The sequence below is a fragment of the Anopheles funestus genome, chromosome 2RL, assembly GCF_943734845.2.
Source record: "Anopheles funestus chromosome 2RL, idAnoFuneDA-416_04, whole genome shotgun sequence".
Classification (NCBI taxonomy): Eukaryota; Metazoa; Arthropoda; class Insecta; order Diptera; family Culicidae; genus Anopheles; species Anopheles funestus.
This window is the reverse complement of record NC_064598.1, coordinates 422,181-448,852: the sequence shown is the minus strand read 5'-3', so window position 1 is coordinate 448,852 and position 26,672 is coordinate 422,181. Positions and strand designations below refer to the sequence as shown.

General features: G+C 37.1%; 1 protein-coding gene across 20 annotated transcripts in view; it reads right to left on the bottom strand.

Annotated features, from left to right (window-relative positions):
* LOC125775235 (furin-like protease 1) overlaps positions 1-26,672 on the bottom strand; it is a 64,229-nt gene that overhangs the window by 23,779 nt on the left and 13,778 nt on the right. For 4 of the 20 annotated variants that reach the window (XM_049445844.1, XM_049445841.1, XM_049445842.1 and 1 more), the window contains exon 2: positions 10,344-12,199. The exons of 1 other annotated variant lie outside the window; for it this stretch is intronic. In XM_049445844.1, the coding sequence (XP_049301801.1) occupies positions 10,344-11,111 (768 nt within the window). In that variant the 5' untranslated portion in view covers positions 11,112-12,199. Of the gene's footprint in view, positions 1-10,343; positions 12,475-26,672 lie in introns of those variants that run through there. 15 more of the 20 variants (XM_049420516.1, XM_049420515.1, XM_049420508.1 and 12 more) reach the window with 12 other exon arrangements.

Below are 26,672 nucleotides of genomic sequence, written 5' to 3'. Positions count from 1 at the left end.
ATTTTAAAAAGACTATGTTAAACATTTTTCTTGGGATTATTTAGCTTCGCTACAACAGTTTGTTTGTATGGAACCGAAAGATTTGGTTGAAAGTATGTTCAAACCATTTTGCAACGGTACGAACAGCAAGACATTTCAATGCTGGAATTCAATTAATTAAAATGATTTATCAAAAACGCACCCACACTAACTTAGTCCTGCTTCATTAATTGTTTTTTTCTTAGGTTCACATTTTGATTGTCTGGTCTATACCTAATGTGATCTATACATTTCTTTAGTGTACGCATGAAATTTATGAGAAAAGGATTGAATTGATACTGATCCTAAGAATTTGTGAAACGCAATATGCGTCATTTATAATATTGGCCCTCCTTCGTTGTGCATATGCTTTTTAATTTACCTCCTATGTGTGTTCCCTATGAAATCCCTAGACAGGTTCATCTTGTATCAGTAACAAAAAGTGTTATACAATATTAACGACTATAATAGATCAGATTTTCTTTCGTTCGATTATGTAAATCATACAGTACATCAACCAATGCAGCAAAGATTGCAAGACAACCACTGAATAATTTAACATGGGAAAGACAATTTGGTGCCTCTGCTAACCACCAATCTAAAGGCCTAGGCCCACTTTTCCGTAGCAATGCGACATACTTCCTGTCGTGAATCCCAAGTGCTCTCATGAATCAATTTTAACGACATCCATTACGAAGAATTTATTGCCCAGCTTGATTCCGCTCCGATCGGCATTGCCGCGTATTGAGAGTAATCGGACATTTTTCCCACAACCTGTCCAATGAAAATTATTTTTTGCCCTGAATGACACTATGATAAACATAGTGTGAAAGTTTTAAATTTGTATGGTGGTTTTCATCTTATTGATATGTACATTTAATTCATCTTCTCCTTGAACTTATTCTTGCATCTCTCATCGTAATACTAACACAAGCAATAATCGTATCTTCTTCTTTTGTGACACTACAGCCTCAAGAGGTCTTGGTCTGCTATTGCAAGCTCTCCATGACTTTATTTGCCCATAGTAGGATGGCCAGTCGCGTGTATGCTTCATATGTTTTCTACAGTTATTCTGTTTCTGTTTTTGTGAGTCTTTATACTAAAATGTATAAAACATCCCACTTTTTTCTAGAATAATGCACTTGTTTAAGAGTATTTCGAGTTTTAGATTTTGCAAAAATCAATACAGTCAGAAACAATTGTTGCCTATCAATTTGGTTGTCACAACCACATTGCTCAATATTTATTAATTGATATTTATTATAATTCCTAAGTAAGAGTGTTTTTGTGAAAAACAAACGGATTAGAAAATGCGTAAGCCGATGCACCATCATACCGGGTTCCATACCATACATGAATGCTTCACGTTGCACTTATCCCGAATGATAAGTTTCACACCGAAGCTTAGCCATCGCAAATACCGGTAGCTAAATGTTACCACAAATTCACCACGAATTGGGGAATTGTGTGTAAATATGTTTTCACAGACGATGCGTTTTCAAGTGTTTAACTCAATTGTTCAAGCCTACGCTACTTGTTTTGCCTTCGGAAGAATTTTTCGCAATGAATAGATTTCCAGTTTTACGTAAACGAGCTCCGGTTACCGACTGTTCGTGTCAAATATGGGGGTGTTTTTGATAGTATTTGCTCGTGTGTAGATCCAGGGCACACCATTCAACAAAACAACCCCTTTCAGAGGTATGATTGAATCTATTTATGTATTGCAACAATTTTCCTACATGCAACAGTCTCACAGGATATAGAAGTTTAAAAAAAGGGAACATACTGAAAATTGCTATCTATTTCGACCGACCGTTCGCTTTCGATAGTCCTCAGTGTACGTTGTTTCTAGTCACACTTGTTGATTTATTGCAGAAGGAAACTGAAATATGTTAATTGAGTTGAGTATAAACTCAATAAATAAACATATGCACTACAAAAAGAGTGCCGTAACAACTCCATTAGTATCAATGGAGAGACCAGTTAGTCTTATTGATATTGATGTGTTCCAGTCGTATCCGTGTGTTGTGTGTAAAGTGTAATATAGGGAAACGCAAATGATAGGGAGTGACGAACCAACTTTAAGCGAATACAAAATACACGACGGTTGATATCGAAACACCAAATACGTAAGCGAATCAATCAAAATTGAAAGAAATGTAAATTTATTGCATTTCCCTGTATTCTACAAAACGCATTTTCTGTCTAAATTTTATGGAAACTATGCAGATTGCAATTTTTTCTTCTTCATGGCTTAATGGCCTCCAAGTGAACACCTACCACATCTGGCTTACTACCACGCTTATTTTTAACCCATAGCCGGATACTCCTTGCTAAGGGCTGATGATTCATACGGGATTTGATACCCGGTCCTGATTGGAAGGTATCATAGACCCATTGCGGCTTGCTACAAACTTTATTGCCTGCCAGGAGGAAAGATTGGCTGTCAGGAGGCACTGCAAGACAGCTTATTGTGGCCTTCCACAAGACTTCGCGTTATCAATTTGCTTTGTCCTAGCTTTTCGATTTGACCCAACACCCATCATCGTCATAATCCGCATTATTTTAATCGAAGTTTGCTTCTTAAGAACGGCCATGCCGTATCAAGACTTATTTGTACAACGTAGCTAATCCTTGTTAGCCGATAACCGATCCTTGCTACGAGGGAGGAAACCCCCGGATGGGACTTGATACCCGGTCCTGTCGTGTGGAACCCGCACCGTTTGTCAAATACACTACCGGGCACACCCCAAGACATGAAAACAATCGAATTTTTCTTATTTTGTATTAAGAAAATGCTGCAAAATAAAAAAAGAAAAATAGTCAAAACAGTTTTATATATTGTACTGACGCAGCAACCCACACTTTTGACAAAAAAAATAAATAAATAAAACAAGATCTGGTCCATTGACTTATGTTCGTAACGTAAAGAAAGGTGCTAGTGTCCCCTATTACTTCTATTGCATGCAGTTGGCACCCTTCTTACTTGGTCTACGTCGCATGACTCAGAAGGAACATAATTTTACTCCTTGTCGAGCAGCAAAATATACCACTTATAAGCCCTAACTAATCAAGAAAAATTGTAGAACGAAGCAGCAAATGGTTGTTGACGACAATGGTAATGGTGATAGCAAGCAAAATGTGAAATGTTTTTAGGGTTTCTTATTCGCCAATGAGAAATCCATTTCGTAGGATATAACCGAATTTAGGGAACTCTAACAGGGAAGGGAGTATCTTGTTGAACCCATGTATAAGTGTATGGTCAATTGTTGCACGTTAGGGGAAGGATGATATTTTTTCCTCCAGGGAAATACAAACTAAACGATTGTCCACCCTCTTATTTCTATTCAAAAACTCCTTTGGTTGCTATAGGCTTCCATTGGGATGTGTCCTTTAGCGCAATTTTTGATCATGACAAGTGAAACAAACAATGTTTGAACAAAGGGGAGAAAAAATAAAAAATATCGTATAAGAGAAAGTATCTCCTTCGCAATCGTTATAGCAAATATATCTACTAAGTCTTCCTAGTGTAAAAGGTGAAACAAGACAAGCATACACAAGACGTATTAATATTCATCACAATAAAATGAAAAGTCTGTTTCATTCAAACCGTCAAACTAAATCTTTCCATATAACCAGACAATCAACTGACTAGGACGAGTCAGCACAAGACAAAGTGTACTCACTAAAAGTAAAATTTTCGATCATGGTTTATGTTGGCCAAAATTATGTAATGTAATTCGTTACAGTTTTATGCTTAATCACTTACAAATATTCCATCTGGTATAGGACCTAGATGGTATACCACCTGACACCTAGAGCGGGAAAAAAGTGCATTGATATATACATTTTGTAGCCATCGTTTTGCTCCAATTGAAAATATGATATTGCTACTATTACGACAGCATCAGAAGGCATTCTGTCGAAATGTTCAAAGTGAATTCAAAATGTCCACCCAACAAACTGGTAGAAGATCCTCAAATAACATTCAAACTATCCACCACCACAGACCAACTTTATACAATTTTATTATGATTACTACCTACGTAGGTACCTCGAATCTAATGTCACTTTACTAAAGCTGTTCTCGTTGATATGTCCACTTTTTCACATTGAGTGGTTTCTTTTCGCTGACCGTGGTCATTCGTATGACACTAGTTTTAGTGGTGACGTGTTTTGCTTGTTGTCGCCATTGGTAACATTATATATTGTACATATTTGCGATTTATGATGCCTTTTGCTGGGATCAGAAGCAAAAGCGGTCATTTGTGTTAAAAAATGTAAAGTCCAACGCTACTAGACTGCTCATGGTAAGATGATGTTATGTACATATATGAGGTGTACATCCGAACTAAAGCTACTTTAGACTAGAGATGAGAATAACAACTCTTTTTAGTGAGTCAACTCAGAGTGAATGACCCATTTCGGAGTCATAAAAACACCCCATAAGCGTATAAGTTAAGGTTCGGTCATTTTACTCACTCATGAGTGTAAGCATGTAGCCGTGGTGAGTCGAGTCGCAAAAAGAGTAAATACGTGAGTTGAAACGAAAATGTGCGAGTGAGTTGAAACGAAACTTTTGATACTCTTGAGTTGAAACGAAATACATGTGTACATACCCAAACTAGCCAAATGAATATACTGCTCGCTCTGCCTAACTATTGAACCTGTATAAGCGAACAAGCGGGCTAGTCTGAAGGACATGAAACAGGATACTTTTAGGATATTTATTGTCCTACTCAGAGACGGATCATCCAGTACGCAAAATAAGGCGCTAATTTTTGGCGCTTCCTCCGATCGGTCATAGTGGATCTATGCACTACAGATCCTTTAGTTTTGGGACCTAATTACCATTCCGCTTAGGGCCTCCGAGAAGCTTTATCTGCCACTGCTCCTAAGGCTGATAAATTGATGTATTTTAATGAAAATTGATTGAAATAAGTTTCTTTCCTAAAGTTCTTTAATACAGTTCCAGTTCCAGTTCTTTAATAATGCTTTACATACACAAAAAAAAGAATAAAAATTTATAAAAAAATTATCAACATTTGAAAATTTCATAAGGCTATAGCCTTTTTTTGAGCTTTTTTTTGAGTAAATTTGCAAAATTTTATAATTATCTCAAATTATCTCAAACATTCAACTATATTACATAATGGATGAGATATTTTTAGATATGTTATGTGGGATGATTGGATGAATCGAGAATTGTGTTGTTAACAGCATATAACTTAGAGCAGTAGGTATAGATAGTTTTTTTATATTTGAAATGTGTGAAGAAGCGCAATTTCAAATGCCTACCTTAAAATGGCTACATTCAACGAAAACCCTAACTACAAATTAAAATTATTATTTTTAATATAAGTAGGACCAAAAAAGTGTACATAACATTTTATGTCGGATGAAGAAAATGTCTTCCTGGAGAATACAATGCAGCTCACTTTTACAATTTATGATAACCTAAACATCTACAGAGGTTATATTCCGCATTCTGTTTCAAGACGCCAGATGGTATTCATTCACAATTATCAAAATTCTTACCAATGCCCTGCTGTTTCTAGTTTATTTTGATTATTTTCCCCTATCGGCACACAATCGTTAATGTAAAGGTTGTGTTACAGGTTAGGATAGGACATATGCTTTTTGGAAGCTTCACTGTTTGGGTTAGCAGATATGCACAGCATCTATTGGCAATGTCCGTTGTCGCTGAAGTACGGTGAATTTGCCATGGCATAGAAAATTGATCAAAAAAATTAAAAAGATTTGATATTAGGGGATAAACGGGCCGCTGATCAAAATCAAGAGAACAAGGGATCCACCCTAGCTCGTATATCTGCGTTTCCTTAACATCCTTCCATAACACGAAATAATAAAATAAGGAAAAGTAAACATTTCTATCTCGCAAACATCTTCGATCTCCGTCCTTCTCGACCGTGCCTGGGATTTTAAAAATGGAACAGATATTGGTAAAACGCGCTTTAAGGGCAAGAGGTTCACGTAAACCATGTATTATACTCGTTGAAGCAAAAGTTGTCAAGCAAAAAGTGGAATGTGTTTCTTTTCCGTCGCTTGTAACAGTATTCCGGACACATTGAAAAATAATTTATCAGCGACCGAGCGAGAAGACTTCCCTCACCCACCTTATTTCAGGATCACCACAGAGAATAAATACATCGTTACTATGTAAGAAATGTCTAAATTCGTTTTTATTAAGCAGTAGCAATCAGAAATCATGCGATTAACGTAAGTTTTTCATCGAACAAATATTACTATTTCCCCGCTGTTACACCAACAGTGAATGGTTTCTACATATATTTTTCTGTTCTTTTATTTTCAAAAGTACATAAGCTGAACTTGTAGTATTTTAGTGAAGTCAAAAGATCCATACAAATTACTGTATATATCGTGGTTTGTGAGACATGTGAGGTTTGTCTGACGTACGCCATATGTGGCTATCCTGACGAAAGTAAAAAAAAACTTTCTAGGGCAATTTCATATTATATACCATCCACTAACTCGACTAACAAATTCTTTGGAAGCACAGTTAGAGCAAACTTATTTTGGACCTAACAGAATTGCGTAGCCATTCGTCACTTGGTACCACTTAGACATGTTGTACTAATTGATTGTTTTCGTTTTATTCCGTTTGCTCTATTTCCAGGTGACCCCCTTCATAATGCATTCAAATCATCCGTCTTCAGTGGTGCTGCGAGCTGCAAGACTCTACGGGGCAAAAGTCAGCAAAGGGGGAAGAAAATACTACAGAACGTGATTGTGGCCAAAAGTCTATTAAGCGCGTAGGGAACATTAACGGTTGGTTAGAATACTGGAAGCGGCTGCCGTTGGGTGTATTTGAGAGTAAATATGGTTCATGTTTTTCTTCTGCATTTTCGAAGCATTGTGAAACGTGTTTTGTGTGCCTTCTAACATCGGTGCTAATTAGATTGTTTACTAGGCAACCGCTTCAGGGCTGGTGTAAGAAAGTTTTACCTATTGCTACCAAAAAAAATCTCAGTTTAGGAATAAGCGAAGAGTTCCTTCTTTTATTCGAATCAACTTCCAAATTTCTAAGAGATCGAAGAGAGGAATGTCTCGAGTCATTCGTTAGTAACGAAAAGATTTAGAAGTGCATGTTGAGTTATGCCTTAACACGCACGCTAACCAGGATAAGAATGGTTAGACATAAGAATTTATATTTTTTTAAGTTTTCCCTCAAAAGGCATCTTTCATCGAATCATTGGTTTGTGAGTACCGATGGTGGAAGATGAAAAATGGACTATTTACCAAACCAAATCAACCATGCATGTCCAGTTTGTCCTGCATCGATTGCTATTGAAATCGATTCATTTGCTAAATATAGCGTTGCAAATCTCATTAACACGTTTCATAAACGATTGCGGGGTTTAAATGGCAAGGTTGAAATAGAATAGGCTAGACGAAATTTAAATTGAGAATAGGATATCGTAGTGAAGAAAATTTAATAAGACAATAATGAAAGAGAACCTCAGACAAAGAATGTTTTATTTTGAATTCGTAGTTCGTACACGAAAAGCAATTCGTAATGCAAAACTATTCAATGTGATCAATGTAAAAAACGGTTCAACGGGGCCATACATTCTATTATTCTATTATGCCAACAAGACTACCACATCTATTATTTCCCCTATTTGTTTCCTCCGCAAGTAATACTCTACTTCTTAAAAACATGCATATTTAAACGCAGAACGTACTGTAAACTCTTCAAAGCGACATACATCCGTCACGTAATATGATGCGCACACACACATACATTTATAGCATAGTAAATGAATTCATACCAGTAAAGAACCTAAATTCAGGCTACAATACTATACAATACTATAAAATAAAATGGCTTACTATTCGATACTCATGTTGGCCTGAGTAAAACAAATAATTTGCCAATAACATACGAAGCAACATGTTGCATGTTGGGGAGACTAATAAGCGACTCATAGAAGGCCTTATGACCTAACTGGCATTTGTAGGGTAGGGAAAACAAAATAGCTAAAAAAACGACCGATGAAACCAAAAGCCCCCTACCCTTGTATTCACCATAGTGCCCGATAGTGTACAGCCCTAATACTACAGGTGATGTTTAAAAGGATACATTTTTCCGCTTGATAAATTACCGCCAAGCATGAAATAGTTTGCCTAACTGACAAGCACCCTCACAACTTCACATTCCGGGGGCTGAAAATTAGGAAATATTATATTTCGACAGGTTTCCGACATTCCTAATGAAAATGCTGCAACAGGTAGCACCGTATAAACATAACCCTATTTGTTCTTCCTCACCTTTTGAAACCACTTCTGGCGTGCAGCTTTAGTGGTTGATAAATAATAATTGATTTGTCTTAAAAAGCTAGTGTCACAATAGTCTAGCAAAGATAAACTGATTCGACTGATGAACTTGATGTAAAAATTTCACATCAATAACAAACTAAACTAACACAAAAACTAACGCATACAACGCAGTTATTTTTCTGTTTGGAAGGAGGTGTGGTTATATTTCATTTAAAAATTTTGCTCTTATGCGGCTATTCATAAACTTATTATTCATTTGAAGGATAAGTCAATATACAGAAGAAAAACAAAGATTTTTTCGGTTTTTATTCGTTTGTCGTTTAACGGACCAATGTTTAACGCAATCCATTAGACATCCGTCTGATTGTCCGGCACTCAGAGGACACATACTTCGAAGCATTATTCACACTTCGAAGCAGCACAAGTACGATGGATTGTAGTGTCTTTTGGTCGTATCTTGTAATTGTGTAATTGGAAAAGTCTAGCAGTTTTTATCCTTTTTTTTGCATTGGCGCATAAAAGAAGCCTGGGACAAACGTCCAGATAAATATTTAAGGCGATTAACGCTTGTGGGAAGTGATTAAAAGCGAGCGAAATGTACAGACGTTCCATATATCAAGTGTCCGAAAATGAAAAGAAAACAGATATTCTATTGAAGTTATCATTGTTCTATAATACCCCTGTCAGAAGCACTTGATAATCTAGTATCCAAGAATGCTGATCAGCACACGTAGGATCATTGTTCAGAACTACCGCTATCACTGCAACGGCGAGCCGTGGTGAAAAGCCTGAAATCCCAGTGAAAACACATTAGTGCAATCTAGTGAGTGTCCATTCATTTGCCTTAGTGATGGGCGGATCGACCTGAACCTGTCGGGTCGGAGTCATTCATAAGTTTCCTGAACTGGTTCGGGTCGACCTGTAGATACAAGGACCTACTAGTAGGTGTTACGATTGCGGTTAAGCGACCATAAGCGACCCCAACCCGTGGGTGCAACGAGTGCTGGTCGGGCTCGGGTCGATGTAAGTTCAGTAGCGCGACTGAAATGAATCGTATAACCCATCACTAATTTGCCTATGACTGCTAATTACTATTATTATCAAATTACATCGTATTAAATGCACCTCGCGTAGAAGCCAACAGTTTTGCATTAGGCGACAATTTATATTTGATTCACGCAATCTTCATGCCAAATAAATGCAAACCCTTTTTTCCGCCTCACCCTCCTCAAAAGGAAAGACACGGGTGTGAACGTTTCGAACAGAAGAACAAAACACTCTACCATCGGTACCGCAATCGGTGCTGAGGTTGGATTATCATCATATGCAAGGTAATTAGTTTAATGGGCTATGCAATGCCTATTTATAGCAATATGCACAATCCGCTAACATCCAGGCCCCACAAGCTAGAGCTAATAGGTTGGTTTAAAATGAACGATGAAAGATGCACGCGATAAACGACGATCGATACAAAGTGTATTATAGCACTATAAAATGACCCATAGCACATTTAATGGAGTTTTTTGAAACATGTTTTTGGAGCATTCTTCCGTAGTTACCAGCTTTGCTCTATCACACTCCCATGTAGGGAGAAAAGTAAAATTTTCTATGCAACAATAGTTACTGTAAAACATGCACAACGCTTCTTTCAATAAGCTTGCAAGGTATGCCATTCTTACACTCTCCTTTTACACACATTAGGGCAATTGAATAAACGTTTTGAATTAAAAACTGAAGCAAAACATTATTTTTTTAAATATTTAAAACGATAAAAACAATGACACATACAACAAAGAAACAATAAAAAACATAGGAACATGAAACTGCAAAATGTTCACACAAAACACTAATGTGTAGAACGAAAAAAATGGGTTAGAAACAATTTTAGAAAGGGCCAACTCGTAGACCATATGCGTTTGCATTTTTTTTGCACCAACCTTACGGAAGGTTGTTTACAAATATTCATCTCACAACTAAAACATAAAATCCAGTTAAAAACCTACCTCGCCACGGTTGATGAAACCGTGTTCAGCCGCGACTCGGTCTGCTAGACCTTGCTGATCTCCGTTGGGTATGTGCACAGCCCAGTGATGTGTGAAATGACGTCCTCCATCAAGAATTTCATCGATTTTATTCACATTTAACATATCAGTTTCTTCATCACTACTGCTGCTAATGTTGGCCAAAATATCTGATAGTAACCTTCCGGTTACTTTCCCATCAACGATGCTATCACTTACACCGATCGTTACATTTTCATCACAGTTAACCACGGAATTAATACCGCTTAATACTAAAACTATCGATAACACTAGCACTAATTGAAACTGGACAATGCGACTCCAATGAGTAGCTCGGGGATGTAAGTGATGTTGCTGGTAATGTACATTACGATGCCATCGAGGGCGCCATAAGAGTAAATCGATGTTGGGACAAATGCTTCTGTCACTATCAGTACTGCAATCGGAGCCTATGTCTACTGTATCATCTCGAAGGGGTTCTCTCAGCAGCCGTTGGTGTTTGTTTCCGCGTACAATTTCACTTTTCGAAGCTGATGTTGTACTAATGCGATCCATTGGATGTTGATAGATCGACTGATATCCCGAGTTTCCACTATCCGATTCGTAGGTGAACATTGAAATAGGCTCACGCATTTGAAACTTGGTTGTATCTGCCTGATATGACCAAAGTACATTTTGTTGGACAGTTCCGCTTTCGTTGGCTTTACTAATCGTTTTTGGCTTGCTTTGCAGCGCAGTCTCTATAGTCATTTTGAAGCAAACAATTTTGCCCGTGTAGGATAATCGTTTGTAACAAATTACGTTCTGCAAGCTGCAATTCTCTCGCGCGGCATGAAGACTCGATAGTGAATTACTTAGATGCGATTTTTTACACACAATGCCATGGAACCGATGTTTAGGGAAAGATCCATCCAACTGACTTAGCTCATAATGCCCCAAATAACTAAACGCTTGTCGTTCTGCCGGTGGAGATTCCTTCTAGGAATAGAGGAAACTAGTCATCCAATAAGGCTTCACGGATGAAGGAATGTGATTGAAGGCTTTCCGAACACTTAACGATGACGGGTACATTCCGTTCCAAGTAATCTGTAGCACGCAGCCATACACCACTTTTGTCTGTTCTATCCCAAGTCGTACGGATAATCAAGATGATTTAATTAAAACATAATTATTATTAATTTTATCTCACCGGTGTTCGTCTTGCTGACCTTCTACTTGGCTGAAGGCGTTGTTCAATAATAGCTGCACTTGGGTTGATTTATCGTGTTGATCTCCTTCTTAAAGCTCCGACTCCGAGCACTTGGTAAAAAAAACATACAAATTTGAGGCTATTGCCGACTGTTGCCAACAAGGATGTCTGCTCAAAGCCACTTTTAATATTTCTTCTCAAGTTTGTGAATAAAGTGAACAACAATTTATGGTTACTGCTCTGTGTACGCCTTTCTCTTGAACCACGCGATCAAAAAATAGACGGATTTGTTAAATATCGTTATTTTTCCCCGATCGTTATCCGTTTCCTTTTCCGAAATAAATTTCCTTTTCCGTTGCCCAGATTCTTTGAACACTGGATTCAAAGTGGTGAAGTAAGTAGTTCGGTTTCTTTTTTTACTCAACTTAGACGGGGGTTTCGTGTTATTGAGGACAGTTTTCCAAATTTTTAAAACGATAATTGTGGCCAACTAGACCAACATATGTTTGTTGTTATTTACGTCCTTTTCTCGAGATACTCTTTTCTGTCAGCAACAATACACGATGAAACCTTACACCGAACAGCACATACGCGCACATATACACTTAGCTCTTGTTTCTAATTTAATAAAGAAGAACGTTCTTTAACACTGATGAAAAAAGTATACGAAAAAATATATTTTAGATAAAAATTACATAACGAATATTTTTTTTTTTTTGATTTCTCAACATTTGTCCATGCACGTAGTGTAAGTTTTGTATTTCCCTTGACGCTAATATGTCCGTTCATTACTAAGTATTGCGTTAGATAATTTAGATTTGCTCTGCATAGTATGATCATTGATCATTGTATAATTGAGTAACACTAGCGAAGTTTGCTGTACGAGCTGCTCCTGATTCAAAGTGGTTTTTCAGGGTTCCCCTTCTGAAAGGAAAAAAAAGAGATGGAAATGATTAAAAATCGTCTTCAATAAAGGCATATCTTACTAATTAAAAAAAAACGTCTCAGCGGCCCCGGTCAAAGAAAGAGAATAAGAACGAGTGCGTCGAAATGTAAACCAATGACCACTAAAACTGCAAAACAATATTAGTGATGTTTTGCAGAAACTCTCGTCTAGAAAAATTATGGAACTTGTTTGTTATGAAGACTATTTAAGGTAAAACAGTGTCCAAATTTTATTCAATAAAACTTCACCTGCAGAATTACTCACTTATTGGCTAGGTCATGCCAATCACAACTGCTATATTACACTTATACCACGTAACCAGGTAGTTCATATTTTCTACACTGTAGTAATGGACGCACCTGAGCCGTCTACGACCCACGAACCAACGGCTCCAAAGCCGGTTCCGAAGCCGAATTGGTTCCTCACTTTGGCAGGTTTTATTTTTAGTTAGGCAAGGCGAGAAAGCATGTACAGCTACTAGGACATACGAAAGCGCAACCGGCACCGGTTCTTGAACCGGTTCCGGAGTCGGTTCTGGAATCGGTTCCAGATTCGGTTCCGGAGTCGGTTCAGGAGTCGGCTCCGAAGTCGGTTTCGGAGCCGATTCTGGAGTCGGTTCCAATTCTGGAGAAGGGTTCCAACACTTTTTGGAGTTGTTTTGCCGTTTTTCTCATCACTACTACACTGGAAGCATCCGTATGGAGTTTTGAACCGATCCTGTCGAGCGAGACCACCCCGTGTCCAATTATTTAAGCATTTATAAATTTGTTCCATACAGAATACCGCACTAATTAAAGAATGATATTTATAAATACATCAGTCATCATGCAAATTATTATGTTTTCTTCTTCAATCAATGCTCATTCATTTGTGTACCAATGGCTCTATGTTCAGGACCTAACTTCTTCAGAATCCTTGGCGAAACAATAAGATAGTTGGTTACTTCGATCGCTTGCTATACCATCATTCCGCACGATTGGTTCATCAACCGCATTGGTTAATCGGAAACAAGGGTTTCATCGAAATACTTCAGTGCAAAAATACTCAACATGCTGATAAAAAGGAACAAAACCTTCGTTTTCACATCATCAACTCCACACCTGAGTATTAAGGATCGCAGCTGCTGAACTTGCCTTTCGCCCGCATGAATATGCATACGAGCGCTATTGACAGTGAGTAGAGAAGAAGGAGTATTGCGTGCCGTCGTTTCTTGCCATAAGCCCATTTGGCGAATTGAGTTTACAAATGCCGTTTTCCTTCTCTTCCGAAAAATCCGTACTGTGCATAGCTTAGGACCGTTGTCTACATCCTCTTTCTGCGAATAAAGAAACGCAACCACGTCTGATGTAGAGGAGATGTTGTGTGTAACATTATAAAATTCATGAAATTCATCCCAGTGCGGTCGCTTCATCATCGTTACAGCTCGTTCATAATGCACGCGTCAATATTTGGTTGGGTGTTATGCGCCAGCATTATCGTACTACCGTTTTACGTAGGAACTGCGCTCAAAATACATAAACACCTGATCGCAAATTCAAAAGATTCTGTACTTGAGAAATGAGCACATCTTCTCGTATTTCCAATTCCATTGTTTCTATTGTATAATTCAACACATCAAGGAATGGAAGATAGGACAAATAGGAAATATGGTGAAAAGTATGAAACGGTCTCTCTAGAAAACCTCAAGGAATCATCTGACTAGAAAAGCGCAGGGTTACCATTCCGGTTTTAACTTTTGATCAAATTTTTACGTTAGTGGCGATCCGGTAAAGTATTCTTTGGGGATGAAGTGGTACCCATCCCTAAACGTACAAAAGTCTTGATTTCCCCATGCTGATGGGATATTCTTGCAAAGAGTTAACACGAATCTGTGAAAGATCGAAAGGCGCGTCCATCGTGACAAGCACATACATACGCGAACAACTTTTTAGAAATACAACTTTGAGACTCGGAAGGACACTGAGTAATTGGAAAAATTATTTCCGATACGCACCTGATATTAGCTACAGACTACAGTCTCATGCAATAGTGCATAATAATTTCGTCTGTTTATCGTCTGTTTTAAATTTTATGTAACTATCCTTAAATGTTTCTAATAAACCCTGTACATCATACTTTCATGTTGCAACTTCTCTTTTTGAACCAGCATATAAATAGTTTTTTTTAATAAAGGCTAATAATAAAATACGTGGCTTGACGCACGGCTTGGTGCAATGTCTGTCAAAATCCATACATTTTCATAAATCGCACTTCTTGCCGCACGAGCGATTACCGCTACCTAACCATCGAAGTAAATATAACGGGAACGTGAAATCACGGCACACCAAAATGGTTATAACGAGAGCTGCTTAGCAAAGCTACAAAGTCCGAATACGGTGCGAAAGTGACACGCAACATTTGACATCGTACCGCTCGCCTTGTTCGCGTTTTGCGCGACGAACAGAACGTGGGGCTTATGAAACGAACGGTGAAATGCTCCACCACCAAGCAACGTCAAGCCACGCGATTCATGTAAATTTACACAACGACCCGCAAAAATAAGCCTGTTGCTGAACAACAGGTCGCGATGTGTTGTATTTTCAGATAACAACGCAGTGTTATTTTCAGATATATACAAAATATATACATAATTATTTTTCAATTGTTTTTTACGGTCATTCCTGACCACTGTATTGGACTAAGGATGATATCAGTATCACCCTTTTAAATCTACTCTGTGATCGTGTATCTAACGGCTTTAGGGTAAGCGACCCAGTAATGGGTATAGCACCAATTATTACAGTGGGCAATATATTTCATTTTAAAACACTGTATGCTTACTCTAAGAACACGGAGATATTTTTATCATAAAATATAAACACTATTTAACCTTTTTGCATCATTAGTTCTAAGCTGAACCCTACATATGCAAAATAGATCACGTTTAAAATAAGTCGTCCTAATATTTCACAATAACAAAAACTGAACAATAACAAAAACAACAACAAAAATTTTGAACATGAACAAAATCATTAATAGCATAAATATGACTATTAGTTACGTTTCTTTTAACTTTAATGCTTTATCACTGTGAAGCAAACATAGATTCTTCTTCTTGGCGTAATGACCTCTGAGGTCATGCCGGTCATCTCTGGCTTACGAGACTTATTTTACCACGTAGCTGGATAGTCAGTCCATGCACCAGGGGACGATCCGGATGGGATTTGATCCCCGGTCCCGGCGTGTGGACCGGCGCCGTTTACCACATACACCCTCGGGCCGCCATAAGTTAACATACGTTCCAATTTTCAGCAGGTCAGTGCAGTTGTTATGCAAAAAATTTAAAAAAACTATTATTTTCAAACATTGTGTTTGAAAGTGATGTTATTTCCGTTCATAAACTTTCGTAGTATCTTTTTGTATACTCATTTTTGTGATTGTATAATTCCAGTGGTACTTATTTGAATATACTATTCAACAGTGCAATGTCCTTTCTTGGTTGGCACTCATTAGCAAATCTAATTTAATGATGATGAATTATTTCTTTCGTACCCCTGCCAACCTTTAAAATTTCAATAAACCTGATACACGCTTAACCTTAGCCCTCTTGCGAGTTTCACGCATAACTAAATATATCTTTACATCCACTGCACACACATATAAGATGACCTTCAGCATCGTATTCACCATTCAAGTAAAGCTCACCTAAGCTCCTAAACGAGCAACGAAAACTTCACCTGAATGTCTCTTACACGTAAAATCCTATTCTACAGGGATCTGATAAAAGTGAAAGCTCCCGAAAGCCTAAGGACCAATGCTAAGGAAATCGCAAATTCCGTTGACAGTACAACCTGCCATGGCAACTACAATGGTCCTGTAGCCGATTCTACTATGTATATATTTGAACAAAGGGTGTATAGTGAGAGAGAAAGAGAGATGGTGACGAAAAGATTGGTAACGTGTCGTAAAATTTCATTGCACCAACTTCTGCTGTCAGCATAGGCTTCACAAAAAATGTGAAAAATATTTTCCTATTGTCCATCTTTAATTGATTGATACAAATGAAATTTTTTTTATTCGTGAAGAACGGGCTGGCCGTGTTGATAATAGAAGCTTTTAATAAGATAATAGATAATAAGATAATAGAAGAGATAATAGAAGCCCTAAACCACCTTGTGCATCTTTTTTATGTGTGCAAATAAAACAGCAAGCAGCATGTCGAATTTTCGAGTCGAGCACAATGACGAATAATTATTTAACCTTCTGTTTCGGTATGATAGGGTTGAGGAAAATGTAAACACGATCTGCTAGTCGACAATTTGATAGTCGCACCCGGCCGCGTTCAACGGCCACATCAATTCTTTTTGCAAACGGTACTAATGTAAAGCGCCCTATGAGATAAAAATCTACCCATAGACATGAGCATGAGAACACTTACAAAAAGGCTAACACTTTCTCTGCGGTCACACACAATATAACCCTTACTCACCAATCCGTTTCCGTTGCGAGGTACTAAACACGTAGCATTGCAAACACTCGGCATCAGCCAAAGAGAAATTCTATTGCCATTTGTAAGCTTTCCACCGGTTGGTAAATGTTTAACCTAACGGAAGACTCCCCTTCTGCGATCGCATAAATATCTCACGTAATAATTCAATTACTGTTTCCACAGCACCTCGAAAGATAAAGTAAACACTAACTCGAACCCAGACATACGTTTGTTTACCAAATGGTCCCATCGAAATCGCTTTGTGGTAACGCAATTTCGTACAACGACTATACATCGGAGGAATAAAAAAACATAAGTTAGTTTGCATTTCAAATCTTAGTACAAGTCATCCACAGAACAATGTATCACGTCAATCTTCAAAACATCAATAAAAATACAAATTAACAAAACGGTATAATCACCCTAAGAAATATGTTGAATGCACTTTTCCAAATGTAATTCAATTCCATAGCACATTTCTATGACTGTCTTAAAATATAAAGAAAGAAAGGAAAAAAGAAAACTACGAAAGAAGAAAATAAAAATAAAGAAAAAGAAAGCTTCTTTCAAGCTACGATTTCTTTCGTTCCGACTGATCTGTAGGGGCATTATCCAGATTCGAATTAGCATATGTAGATATAAAAAAAACTCCTTGAACTTTCGCACTTTCTTTACTTAACCCATCAGTGGCAATGGCGGTTTTTAAATGACAGTATTTAAATGAGTTTTTGTTAAGGTGGAACACTTCATCAGTGAAAAGAAATTCATCATTTGCATCCGTTTTATACAAAGCAGGAAAAAGGCTGTAATCGAGAGTAATAGAGACAAAATATAAGACCATGCTTAATTTGCAATTTCAATATTTTTTTCATCAGTCATTTAATAACTCAGCTCTGTTTAGTAGAAATAAACACGACACAATCTATATGCTTATTTTTTCGTAAAACTTTGCTAATATAAATTGGCCATACGGCACTAAACCGTCATATTGGAATTAAGTAAAATAAAAAATGTAATAGAAATTATTTTTGTGATATTTTTTCAAATAAATATCCTCGTGATGTTATTACATTAGTTCAATCCATTAGTCAATCACTAGTATAATATCGTTCTGAGCCAAAATTATTTGCACAGAATATATTTCCATTTAAATGGAACTTTAGAATACTATTCTCGCAAACTTTTAAAATAAATTTTACTCTGAGACTAATGCTTTGACTATAGTTTTAGTCAATATCCAACTAAAGCTCGCCTTATTGCCCAACACGTTTCTGCTAAAGAAAACATCATGACCAACCATCACCTTTCATGGTATTGCTACATATAGCGGTTCGTCTATAGCGGTTGAAAATAAAGAAATCTAATAAAGGATAAGTTCACATTCCTGCACGCAATTTTATGCGTTTCCACTTACATTTATACTTGCCTTTCACTCCTTCGTAGCAATACAAAGGAAACAGACAGCTATTACCATCTTTGCTATGCCGTTGAGCATTTTGCCATTGTGAATCGTCCTCGAACTATTTGAAAACTCAATTAAAATAACCCTTCGTGGATGGGAAGCCTCAGCCCCAATATAGCGTCCTTTTCTCTTCACAACTTGGTGTGCTGCTTGCGAGTTGCTGGTGCTAGTTTGTTCATAGAGCACAAGGTTAGCATATTCAAGACATTCACTCGGCACTTTCCTCCAATGGCATAGCAACCAATTGCTTTTGTCTATAATATCTATATCTTAAGGCTATAGCCTTAGTTTTTTTGGGAAAATTAAAAAAAAATTAATTTATTTTCATGCTAATTTGTTGCAAATGTGTTTCTTTTCACTCAAATAATGCTTTAAATTAATGCTTTAAAAATTATAAAAAATTAGAAAAAAAAATTAAAAAAATTTTCAACTCGAAAATTTCATAAGGCTTACCCCTTACGTTTTTTTTTGGGAAATTTTGCAAAAAAAAATTAAATTGATTTATTTTAATGCCAATTGATTGCCATATGTTTCTTTTCCCTCAAGTAATGCTTTAAATAAAAAAAAAGTGAAAAATAATAAAAAAATCAACAAATTCAAAAAAAATGAAAATTTACTAAGGCTCATTTTTGCACCAAGTTTTGCCTATAACTCGGTCTGTATCCAACGGATCGCCAAACTTTAACCTGTGGTCGATAGATGGCACTAATGGCTACATTTTCTTCTTGGACAGCCATGCCCTTAGATGTCTGTGCCAGAAGTTATTCGAGGAACCAAGTTCCATACCCTGTTTGAGAAAATGTAAAATTTTCCTCATTTTTGAGCAATGTAGCAAAAATTTTAAATGTGATATATTTTGATGGGAATTTGTTGCAATAAGTTTCTTTTCACTTAAATAGTGCTTTAAATTAAAAAAAGAATAAAAAATCAGAAAAAAATTTCAAAAAAATTTTTCACTCGAAAATTTCATAAGGCTTACCCCTTACGATTTTTTTGGGAAATTTTGCAAAAAAAAATTAAATTGTTTTATTTTAATGCCAATGGGTTGCAATGAGTTTCTTTTCACTCTAATAATGCTTGAAATGAAAAAAAGAGTGAAAAATAATAAAAAAATCAAAAAATTCAAAAAAAAATGAAAATTTTCCTCATTTTTGCACCAAGTTTTGTCTATAACTCGGTCGGTATCCAACGGATCGCCAATCTTTAACCTATGGTCGATAGATGGCACCAATGGCCACATTTTCTTCTTGGACGGCCATGCCCTCAGATGTCTTTATGTCTGTATAGATGTCTTAGATGTTTCTATAGACATGCTAATCTCCTAAGGCTATAGCCTTAAAATGTTTATCAATTTAGCAAAATTTTTAAATTTGATATATTTTCATGCAAATTAGTTGCAATAAGTTTCTTTTCACTCAAATAATGTTTTAAATTAGAAAAAAGGTAAAAAATAAGAAAAAAATAAAAATAAAATTTTCAACTCGAAAATTTCATAAGGTTTACCCCTTACGTTTTTTTTGGGAAATTTTGCAAAAAAAATTAAATTGATTTATTCTAATGTGAATTGGTTGAAATATGTTCCTTTTCACTCAAATAATGCTTTAAATAAAAAAAGGAATAGCAAATAAGAAAAAAATAAAAAAATTCTAAAAAGGTATTCCGTTTCAGCTCATGTGTTTCAAACGTTTCGTTTCAACTCATTTTTGCTTCAACTCCTACGCACATTTTCGTTTTAAACTCACGTATTTACTCTTTTTGCAACTCGACTCACCACGGCTACATGCTCACACTCGTGAGTGAGTAAGTGAAAAAAGAGTCGCTAAAACTCCTCGTGGTGAGTGAACGAAACTCGTTCAATACAGCGTTTCAACTCACTATCTCACTCTTACTCACTTTGCACATCGCTAGTGTGTAGACCGTTTAGAGCGAGCTTTTTAACATCTACAATGCCCCGTAGACTCAGCACGACATCATACACGCTACATTGTAGTGAAACGGCCAGGAAACCAGCTCCATTGGTACCAAAGTTTTACGCGTTAATCACTACCAATTTCAAATATTACCACCAGCGTAAGCTGCATCGAGAGAAGCCTCTTAAGGTTTAGCATTATATGTGAGGTATCATATAGTAGTTGTAGGAAACTGCGTTTGGATAATGATACATATGGTTTCATAAATTTAAATCCGAATAACCTAAGGATTCTGGAGCAACGGCAGGAATTTAAAATGATGATAGATTTTGTACTAGTCCCACAGGATCTAAACGGGAAAACACCTGTGAGGTCAGAGTATTACACACTATATTTGGATTTCAGCTCTAGAATTACAGCTGTATTCTACTCTAACTGATGAATAATCACATTTATTTATTCAATACTTAGAAAACGGATTTTGGCCGTATTGTCAATGGATAATAACATATTATGTGCATTTTCTCAGACCAACGGTAAACTAAACAAGATTCATTTTGAGTACAATAATTAAACTATTGAGACAGATCTCCGACGTAGCGTCTTATTATTCCCCTTTAATCATGGTTGGTCACAAGCTCCACTCCATCTAACTCTAACTGTTCATTTTATTTCATTCTTTCTCATTTCACTTCAGCCCCCTTCTATCGATTGATTAATCAACAAACTTATACTTGATCTCTTTGATTGCACAAATGCTTCGAATATTTCAAAAACGAATGTTCCTAAGCTGTTAACACTAGACAAACGTGCTTAACACTCTGCTGTTTAACACTAGAGGTTTATTATCAAGCAAGATATGAAATCAAGGGAGATATGAAAAACCGGAATCTAGTGTCTAGTGTTAAACAGCTTAGGAACATTCGTGGCAAGCGGTTTAATGAACCTCGAAGGCAAACGAGAGCATTCCAAAACAAATTTTACTTTTTTTAAATGTTCAGAGCATTTGTGAGCAAATGAGAAAGAATGGCCATAAACGGTTAATTCGCTACTCCGAAAGCAACCGAGAACCAAACTATCATTTAACCGGATTCAACTATGAAGTACAGCAAAAACATAGCAAATTTCCAATTATTGCCATCAAAAGATCTTCATAACCTTAAATCGCAAGAGTGAGGGCGGCTGAAAATTTAGCAAGGTGAAGGTGCCATAGCATTAACTGCTTTAAATATTGAAACAGTTAGATTGATTCTACTTGCTAACTAGATTCAAATTCTATTTAAGTTTTGTAAACGTTTTCCTCTTAAAAGAAAAATAGAATGTTTAATGAGTGACTAGCAAAAATGGAAGCAACCATATAACTTTCAAGTATAATCGTTAAAGCGTCTTTTGTAAGCTGACTTATCTCGCATGCCAAATCCATAACTACACCGTTACGCAAACGGCACAAATAACGTAGCAATCTGAATGAAACTACTAAGTGAATCATCTTCATTTCCGAGAGATTGTGTAAATCATTGATACGAGTGCTGGTAATCCGGAAAACAATGGAAGGCTTCATTTTCAGGTAGCGTATCGCTGCAGCGAGCTTCCATTTTTCTTGTGGTAAATATTAGCGATGCATAGAGACGTCAAAAATGCATGTACGTATGTCATTCTAAATGTAAACGAACAAAATTTATGTCGCACCGAAGAGATTGCCGTTCTGCAGCCGCATACCGAAATAAGTTGGAAACATGATGTTTGGACATGCAAATATCGTACGGAAACTGCAAAAAAGCCGTTCCCTAACACACGCATAACGAAAAATACATATGAAGCGATGAAAAGAATTACTGTCTTTTCACATCATCGTTTCGTCCAGTCCTGGTGGAAGAGAAATCGTTCTCCTTTTTTGCTACATTGTTTCAATAGTTTTGCTAGCTTCTGAATGGCGTGACCATGCTCGGGTTGACTACGACGACGATAAACGTCAACACACGTTGCTGAAGATAATATGGACTTTCCGCGGTTTTGGCATGGGGGCAATGGTGACAGGATTTATTTACGATTGTGCATTGTTGTTCTGTTGGTAGATGGTTAAGCAGTTTTGCTGAATATCTTGTACCTGCCATGTGCAGCATCACAACCGAAATAATACAATCCCGAAACAAGCACTATGAAACACTGCTGGCTTTCGACATCTAGACTCTATGATCGACCATCGAGGGATATATTAGAGGTCGAAAGAGGAATGACAGCACTGCAAGAACATCGTACAGAGGGTCGGTATACATGACACCGCAATCGTTTTACCTGATATCTCCTACATCTACCAACCAACACACTTTAAAGGAAACAATGTCCTTTTCCTAAAGCACGAAGTTGATAGGAAAGGTCGAAAGTTAACCATGCTGCGGAAGTTGTATCACACTCAACAATTGCGTCACACAAGATCCCGGACGAAACAAAACTAACAGAATGCTTCTTGATGTGGATGTGTGAATGTTTGTGTGTTCGGTTGAGAGATTTTATTTTTACTAGTTAATAGGCCCGGGTACAGGGCTACGCAACATATCTACGTAATGTCGATGTATACTCTATGGAGTTTTCTTCACATGTATTAGAAGATTTTTTTCTATATCATATATCATTGCATCTTGTTATCGCCATGGATTCATCTGGGTTCTAACCTTCCCAAACGCAGGATTATCCATCAAGCGAAGCGATTTTAATACTTGTTAGTTTTGTGTCAAACTTTGACGATAATACGGTACTTACAGTAAAATCCAGCCTTACAGACATCGATACGGGCTATATAAAGTGACATGCATTTTAATATGAATACCAGAATATGCCAATTTGCTCCGAACATCAGGTGTATTTCATCTGCTATAAACAAAGGAATCGATCCAATCTGAGATCCGATTTGAGAATTATTCGTTCGTTTTGCCGATTCGAATGTTGATCATGGCCAATGTCAGCCCGGCCATCGTGGAATTACTTCTTTTCAACCATCTAAAATTTCCAATATACTATCCTGTTGTGCAACAGACTTGGCTCCGTCAAAATTGCACACTATCATTCTACTACAATCGCCAAAAGAGGTTAAGTCTTTGACGCGCACTGCGGGTCTTTTCAATCCGGGTTCCATGATCTAACATTGAAGGATCGATCACAGAAAAGGAATATTTTCGGATCGCGTATTCCGTTTTCGACAACCAAAAACAAATAGTAGCTTGTTAAGTAAAGTGTCTAAGCAAATTTCAAAATTCCTTACCCCTCACTCACTGCTTTACAAAAATGGCCTCAATGGTGATCCGGTTGACCGTTTCTGGTAATATCATCACCATCTTCACCAACTATTACTTTTCTCCTGCAGCTGGTCTCACCTGGACATCATCTGGTATTGATTTCACTCTCCTTCCTATTTTAAGTTCATCACAACTTCAAGAGATTTTGGCCTGTCATTGGTGGCTTTCCTTGACTTTATTTACCCGTAGCGAGACTGTCAGTCCTGCGTACGGGGCGTTGGCCCGGATTGGATTGGATTGGACAGGATCCTCGGTCCTGTGGTGTAAATACCGGCACCGCCACAATTAAGCTCAGCAATTCAAAAATGTCAAATCTTCGTGCAATTGCTTCCAAATAATATACTGGTAGTAAAACGCGCTTGATTGCCATGCCAATTTGAATATCTTTGAATATCTTGGAATATCTTTGAATATTTGAATATCTATGACCAATAATCTTTGAAACAAATTTTAATCAACTCGAAAATTTCCTTACTCTTCACGGCGAACTCTTGAGATTTGATTTGAAAATCACTCGTTCTTTTTGCGGATTCCAAAATTGGTCATGGTCAATGTCAGCCCAGCCATCGTGATTTGGAATTACTTCTTTTCAACGGACTTAGCTTCGCCAGAATTGGGCACAATAATTCTACTACAATCGCCAAAATAGGGAAAACTCAAACATGGAAAAATGTTATAGAATGCTGGTTTCATGATGTGCCATTCCGAGTGCATGAAATGTATTCTATTATCTACAATCAAAAAAATAATAACTTGTCGAATTAAATATTCAAGCGAATTCCACAATTCCTTACCCCTCAACGACAACGACTGATTTCGGTTTTACGAAGTACATTAGTGGATGATTTCACTGTTTTACAAAATTGGCAGAGCTCAATGGTTCTCGCAATTTTGTCACTATCTTCACCAGTTATTGCTCTTCTCCTGGACAGGCATCACCTGGTATTGATTTCAATCTCCTTCTTTTCTTTGTGGCACTACAACCTCAAGAGATTTTGGCCCCCTAAGACAGTCAGTCCTGCGTATGGGATTTTATCTTCGTTCCTGTGAAGTAGATACCGGCGCCGCTACCATTCTGCAATTCCCGCTCAGCAATTCAAAAATTCAAATCTCCGTGCAATTGCTTCAGTATTCTGCTGGTAAAATGCGTTTGATTTTGCTTTTTTGAACAGGTACTTTCACTTGGCCAACACACACTCTGGTAACCGCACCACTTGTACTATTTATTGAGCCAGCCTACTACGAAATATTTAGCATCGTCCTACCGTAAAACATCGTGTTGAGCATTTGATCGTACCGATTCACATTTAAATAAGTCGAAGTAGGTTTAGATTTGTACAACAACCAAAAACCACATCAATCTAGTGAACATGCAGGGTTTGTTGAATGAGCTTTCATATTGGGCAAATTAAAGTTTTACAACAATGCCTTAGAAAAACCGATATGCCAACACTGCAGTAACGCTGCGTTACTGCACGAGTAGAATTTGTATATAGATTTTTGCTCCCTTCAATTATGTTCCTTCTGTACGTATCCCTGATCTCAAACACTCAACATTTTCTGACCCGGAAGAATGTTCTGCATGTTTCTTTTGACATTCGCAATGCCAAATGTCATTCGTGCTATTTGCTCGGATTCTGTAGCTTTTTGCCGTAATTTTTCAGGTACTGGTTGGCTGCGCACGTTCAACGATCAACTCGCGAATAATCCCCAAAAAAACAACAAAAAACACCTCATCCTGCCGTTCGTGGCTGAAGCTATCGAAGAATAACAAAGAATAAGTATAACAATATCAACTCATTTTTTCAACTCGGTCTGTTCTTGAACCGTAATGCGAAAGATGGATTGGGAACGAGAGAATAAAATTTTAAATAATTCAAACAATTGCCTTCACAGAGACGATCATATAATTTTACCATCTATCGTCGACGTATATTTTTATGAACTACTCTAATATACCATGATACATTTTTCGCTCTAGCGATAGTAATACATTATCATTACATCGTTGTATGGAGCAGAAAACGTACGAACAAAGACCAACGGTTCATCGTATCCTCAAAACGCTGCTGTGTACAACAGCAAGATAAAAATTTAAATGTAGATATGTTTGCTACTTCTCCACTTTTCACATATTTACAAAAACATTCACATCCCATGTTTGAAAATACCATTATAACAACGGATTATTTTCTTGTTGTGGTTGTTTTTGAAACTCTTGTTTGAGTGATGATGTACTTTACTCTTTCAGTTTAGGCTCTAAGTTAACCACCACAATTGCTAAACTTCTTCCGCGGACCACTTCTGCTTATGCCACCATAAGTGGTTCACGGACCAAAGGTTGGACCACTGTCATACACCCCCGGTTTCCGTACACCACCGATTTCTTTTTTAACAGCTGTATAGATGTTTGTCGTGATTAATGCGAGCGTGACTGATACGCTTTCGTAAGAATCTTTCTTGATCCTTTAATGATGAGGCATTTTAGTTAGAAACGAAGAAACACGAAACACCTCGGGATTTAGTTAAAGTTATCGCTCATTTGATAGATGTCTCTTTCAGGCATGAGAAAAGCAAGAATCCTATGATGAACGAAATTATAGCAGGCACCTAGAAAAGGTAAGGATAGGTGCCAACATTATTACCCGTAGAGAGCACGGGAAGAGCAGGCAGTGTACGGAATCGGATTGCCGCATAGAAGGACTATTCCATACACTTAATTAGTTTTGTATTATATAGACAATGCGAACATTATAAATCACGACAAAACAGCGAAACCTTGATTTAAAATGATCATAAAATATTGCAAATATCATTGAAATGATTTATACATCATATTGAGTTCTAAATGAATAAGCAAGTTCGCTAGTATCAAAGCCAAGGTTAAAGCCACACTTAACCGTTACCTACCATCCTAGGCACATTCCACCATTCTTGCTGCAAATAACATTAAATAGGACGAACATTTTATTGAAATCAATATTAAAAAAAATAAATAAAAATAAACCCCTCTGTTCCTATCCTACAAGGTAATGGTGGAGAC